The sequence below is a fragment of the Micropterus dolomieu genome, linkage group LG23, assembly GCF_021292245.1.
Source record: "Micropterus dolomieu isolate WLL.071019.BEF.003 ecotype Adirondacks linkage group LG23, ASM2129224v1, whole genome shotgun sequence".
NCBI lineage: Eukaryota > Metazoa > Chordata > Actinopteri > Centrarchiformes > Centrarchidae > Micropterus > Micropterus dolomieu.
The window spans coordinates 8,462,508-8,468,449 of record NC_060172.1 but is presented as its reverse complement, the minus strand read 5'-3'; the positions used below and the strand labels follow the sequence as shown (position 1 = coordinate 8,468,449).

The 5,942-nt window shown below is 42.5% G+C and overlaps 2 protein-coding genes across 2 annotated transcripts; both read left to right on the top strand.

Moving 5' to 3' along the window:
• Positions 1-7: 7 nt before the first annotated feature.
• On the top strand, positions 8-512 carry LOC123962827 (histone H3). The gene has a single exon (XM_046039220.1). The coding sequence runs from the start codon at positions 8-10 to the stop codon at positions 416-418; it is 411 nt and encodes a 136-aa protein (XP_045895176.1). The 3' UTR covers positions 419-512.
• A 2,044-nt stretch (positions 513-2,556) lies between these two features.
• LOC123962830 (histone H2B 1/2-like) lies at positions 2,557-2,990 on the top strand. Its single transcript, XM_046039223.1, has one exon. The coding sequence runs from the start codon at positions 2,568-2,570 to the stop codon at positions 2,937-2,939; it is 372 nt and encodes a 123-aa protein (XP_045895179.1). The 5' UTR covers positions 2,557-2,567; the 3' UTR covers positions 2,940-2,990.
• Positions 2,991-5,942: the final 2,952 nt, after the last annotated feature.

The window sequence follows — 5,942 nt, the reverse complement described above, 5'->3', positions numbered from 1 at the left end:
AGACGCGATGGCCAGAACCAAGCAGACCGCCCGTAAATCCACCGGAGGAAAAGCTCCCAGGAAGCAGCTGGCCACCAAGGCTGCCCGTAAGAGCGCCCCGGCCACCGGCGGAGTGAAGAAGCCCCACCGCTACAGGCCCGGTACCGTGGCTCTCCGAGAGATCCGCCGCTACCAGAAGTCCACCGAGCTGCTGATCCGCAAGCTGCCCTTCCAGCGCCTGGTGAGGGAGATCGCTCAGGACTTCAAGACCGACCTGCGCTTCCAGAGCTCCGCCGTCATGGCTCTGCAGGAGGCCAGCGAGGCTTACCTGGTCGGCCTCTTCGAGGACACCAACCTGTGCGCCATCCATGCCAAGAGGGTCACCATCATGCCCAAAGACATCCAGCTGGCCCGACGCATCCGCGGAGAGAGGGCTTAAACTCCCCCCCCACACCTCTTTACACCACAACGGCTCTTTTAAGAGCCACCTCACTAAAGCTCAAGAGCTCCTTCCTCTGATCCTCCTTCATATATTTTTAATAAGGCTAGCCTAAATGGATATGCATACATTTGCAATGCATACATTTTAACATTATTATTAACAAATTAAATGCTGATGCTTGTTAATCTGGATCATGATATTCACAATTTGGCTGCTTTAAATATGGTGAAATGTGTTTTTTTTCCTTTTTTTTTTGTTATAATGTAATATTCTGAATAATGCTGTATCATCTCATACCTGTAGGCCTACTTCTTCGACTCACTGAAATATACATTACTGATCTTTCTTTCTACACTTGAGGAGTACAGGAACATGAGTTTCATATAATACACTAAGATAGCGATAGGCCACTGCAGGTTTGTGAGATAAGGATGAAATAATAATAAATGGAAAATAGAGAATAAAAAATTAAAATGCCACAGAGACTTCATGTCACAAACTCAGTCTAACCTTTTTACTTAGTTTTCAAGGAATCCGTGTAATAAAATAACGCCTGTCTATTTAACACTGTTTATATTAATTAAAGTCCTCCATGGCTTTTGTATTACAAATGTGTATACCATTTCAGACAGTAGGGGGACAAAAGCACAAGACATAAATAAGCATAGTGAAATATGTTCAGTTACTCTCATTCTGGCCATAGCAGAAGGACATTACAAAGTCGGTTTCACTTTTAAACCTGTTGTAATGTGACAAATAAATCCTTGTAATACCTTGTAAAATTATAGAGCTGAGAGGTTTATTTTCAGGTCATTTTAATCGCTAGATCCAAACTCTATAATCTTGCACGGTAAATAGCCATTTGAGAGATTAATGCACTCATCTTTTTAAAAATGTGCAATTAAACAAGTTTAATTATACATCGTTAGTACCGTGATTGATGCATATCTTCACACCAGTACTTTTCCATACAGTATATTCAACATCAAAAATAAATAATGGCGGTATCTTATTTGATTATGAAACATTTTATTTGAATATCTTTAACACAGAAAATAGGCTAATCAAAAAAGCTGGACATATTTTCCCATAAAACTTTCCAAACCTAAATGAAAATTGGTAAATAATTGTATTACAGCCTACCATAATGTTTTATGGACATATCTGGAGCTGTTTTATTAATCTGTGGTGAATGTACTTAAGTACACATTTAGATTAGGCCTACTTTGCTTGAGTATTTTTTATGCCCACTTCATGAAATATTGTACTTTTTACTTCACTACAATTTGACAGCTGCAGTTACTAGTTACTTTAAGAACAAATGTTTTTTAAGTAATTAGTCGATTGACAAAAATGTGATTGGCAACTATTTTGAAAATCTTTTATTTTTTTTTGCAAAAAAGATTCTGTGGGTCCAGCTTATAGCAGATTTGCTGCGTTTCCTTTTAATTTTTGAAGTTTGAACTGTTGGTTGGACAAAACAAGAATTGTGAAGGTGTCACTTTTGGCCTCAGGGTAATGGTGACAGCATGTCTTACTAGTTCCAGCTTTTTTACAACCAATCACTTGATTTAGGGGTGGTGATGGTGCGTAGATAAGATGCTTGTCTATGATGTGGAAGACCAGGGTTTAATTCCCACTGTAAGCCATCCACCAATGTGTCCCTGAGCAAGACCCTTAACCCCTAGTTGCTCCAGTGATGTGTGACCGCTGACATAAATAGCAATTGTAAGTCGCTTTGGATAAAAGTGTCAGCTAAATGAATAAATGTAAATTTATGAAAAATGAAAATAATTTATCCCTAGTGAAAATAATCATAAGTTGCAGTCCTATTCAAATTGTTCAAAATGAGCTCCACAGCAGTAAAATCCTGTTTTTACATTTAGGTCCTATGCATAATAATACTAAAAGCAATTTGAATGCTTTCAGAAGTTTTTTTTAGTGTAGTATTAGTACTTTTACTTAAGTAAAGGATCATTAATACCTCATCACCGCTGATTATTAGCTTGTGGCGCATGCTCAGTCTTGTTTAAATTTCAGCCAATCCTCTATGGGGAACAGCACAGTCTCATTTACATCAAGCGCATACAAATGTGCCGCCTCATCGCTTCAGACTTATTCGTTGAGAACTATTACGAAGTTGAAGATGCCTGATCCAGTTAAGGCTCCGAAGAAGGGCTCAAAGAAAGCCGTCTCTAAGAGCGTCTCCAAGACCGGCAAGAAGAAGAGGAAGACCAGGAAGGAGAGCTACGCCATCTACGTGTACAAGGTCCTGAAGCAGGTCCACCCCGACACCGGCATCTCGTCCAAGGCCATGCTGATCATGAACTCGTTCGTGAGCGACATCTTTGAGCGCATCGCCGGCGAGTCCTCCCGTCTGGCTCACTACAACAAGCGCTCCACCATCACCTCCAGGGAGATCCAGACCGCCGTCCGCCTGCTTCTGCCCGGTGAGCTGGCCAAGCACGCCGTGTCTGAAGGCACCAAGGCCGTGACCAAGTACACCAGCTCCAAGTAAACCCGCTGTTACACCCAGCAACACAAAGGCCCTTTTCAGGGCCCCCACTGCTTCAACTGAGAGCTTTATTCCTACTGAAAGTGTTATCACCATCTTGCACTCAAACGTCAATGGCAATAGAAGTGAGTTCTCAACAGACTCCCAATAAGCCTATTGATCTACTTAAGTCTTGTACAGCAGTTGTAATCAGAGGGAATGAGTACAATATCAACATGCCCTTAACCCACTGGCTTCTAGTGTTGGCAAGTTAGTCTTTTGACAGACTTGTTCACTCAAATCTCGTTCATTAAAATTAACTTTTTTTGTTTTGAGTCATTTCGTTCATTTGACCTAGGTGGCTGTTGTGATGCTGCAGCCCTCTAGTTGGTGATTTAAAAAAAAAAAAAAAAAACACAGAAGGCTGCCTGGCTTGCTTTATTTTACAAAGTGTAATGCACAAATTCACCTTCATTACTGTATATCATCATTATATAAACCCCCCTGGGCCCACAACCAAATTCAAACCATGTAAAAACCACAGAAATATGTTGTCTATATGTAATCCAGTAGTATACAACCAGACCAGCCATATAAAGGCTTATGTACACTGCTCAAAAAAATAAAGGGAACACTTAAACAACACAATGTAACTCCAAGTCAATCACACTCCTGTGAAATCAGACTGTCCACTTAGGAAGCAACACTGATTGACAATCAATTTCACATACTGTTGTGCATTAGCAAGACACCCCCAATAAAGGAGTGGTTCTGCAGGTGGTGACATCACCACATCTCAGTTCCTATGCTTCCTGGCTGATGTTTTGGTCACTTTTGAATGCTGGCGGTGCTTTCACTCTAGTGGTATGTGGTACGTGGTACATGCACAAATGTGCATGTGTCTGCTCAAACGGTCAGAAACAGACTCCATGAGGGTGGTATGAGGGCCCGACGTCCACAGGTGGGGGTTGTGCTTACAGCCCAACACCGTGCAGGGTGTTTGGCATTTGCCAGAGAACACCAAGACTGGCATATTTGCCACTGGCGCCCTGTGCTCTTCACAGATGAAACCAGGTTCACACTGAGCACATGTGACAGATGTGACAGACGTGACAGAGTCTGGAGACGCCGTAGAGAACGTTCTGCTGCCTGCAACATCCTCCAGCGTGACCGGTTTGGCGGTGGATCAGTAATGGTGTGGGGTGGCATTTCTTTGGGGGGCCGCACAGCCCTCCATGTGCTCGCCAGAGGTAGCCTGACGGCCATTAGGTACCGAGATGAGATCCTCAGACCCCTTGTGAGATCATATGCTGGTGCGGTTGGCCCTGGGTTCCTCCTAATGCAACACAATGCTAGACCTCATGTGGCTGGAGTGTGTAAGCAGTTCCAGCAAGAGGAAGGTATTGATGCTATGGACTGGCCCGCTCGTTCCCCAGACCTGAATCCAATTGAGCACATCTGGGACATCATGTCTCGTTCCATCCACCAACGCCAAGTTGCACCACAGACTGTCCAGGAGTTGGCGGATGCTTTAGTCCAGGTCTGGGAGGAGATCCCTCAGGAGACCATCCACCACCTCATCAGGAGCCCAGGCGTTGTAGGGAGGTCATACAGGCACGTGGAGGCCACACACACTACTGAGCCTCATTTTGACTTGTTTTAAGGACATTACATCAAAGTTGGATCAGCCTGTAGTGTGGTTTTCCACTTTGATTTTGAGTGTGACTTCAAATCCAGACCTCCATGGGTTGATAAATTTGATTTCCATTAATCATTTTTGTGTGATTTTGTTGTCAGCACATTCAACTATGTAAAGAAAGGAGTATTTAATGAGATTATTTCATTCATTCAGATCTAGGATGTGTTCTTTTAGTGTTCCCTTTATTTTTTTTGAGCAGTGTATATAATTACTATCATTATCTCTAAAGTGCTGGCGACCTGTCCAGGGTGTACCCCGCCTTGCGCCCGATGTCAGCTGGGATTGGCTCCAGCCCCCCCCACCCCCCCGCGACCCTGTACGCAGGATAAGCGGTTGACGATGGATTTTATTACTGTATTATTGTGTTATTGTATTAGTAAGCACATCGTGAGCATTGTACAATTCAGAGTCAAATTCCTCGTATGTGTTCACATACCCAGCAAATAAAGCTGATTCTGATACTATATTTTTCTTTTTATATATACAGATAATATATACTGGAACAGAACATGACTTTATTTTGTGCAACAACAAAGAGGATTTCATTATGATGTAGAATAATATTATCTGTATTACAAACAGGAAACCTACAGAGAAAGAGGTTTCCACACTGATTACGGTGAGATATCATGATCACTCTGTGTGGCAGAAGACAGAAACATTCATTATTGTTATCTGCAGTAACAGGATCGCATGATTTCAACCAGACGAGACTTTATTGGAGGTGCTGAAGTTAATATCTGTCAGATACAAATTCAAAAACTGTGGAATGTATGGGGTGTATATATATATATATGTGTCTATGTATATACAGTATGTATGTAAATAACTGTCTATATTACACTTAATTGTATGTGTGTAGCACAAAGGAACTACAAATTTAATTTCATTATGCAGCCTTGTACTGTATAATGACTAATAAATAATAAATAACCTTGTAGATTAACCAACGAAGGTTAAAATCAAGGGCAACTGGACTTGGTTGAAGATACTGGAAGACGTTTCGTCCCTCATCCAAAGGACTTCTTCAGTTCTGACTGACTGGCAGGGAAACTCAGCTATTTAACCTCAGTGGGGTCGTTGGCCCGGGTCATCGATACCGCTGGTTCGTTAGTGTTCCTTGTTGCTGTGACGACAGTCGTTACAGTCGTTAAGACTCCCTGTGGCCAAGACTGAACGACCATCGTTGGTATCTTCACCTGAGGCCAATAGGTTACGTTTGTTGAGTTTCCTGGGAAGTGATGAAAGGACAGCATTGTAAGTGGGGGATAAGTGGTGGCGTAGACCCCCTCCCCTGTTCAATGACGGCTTCTCAACCCTGGTGTAGA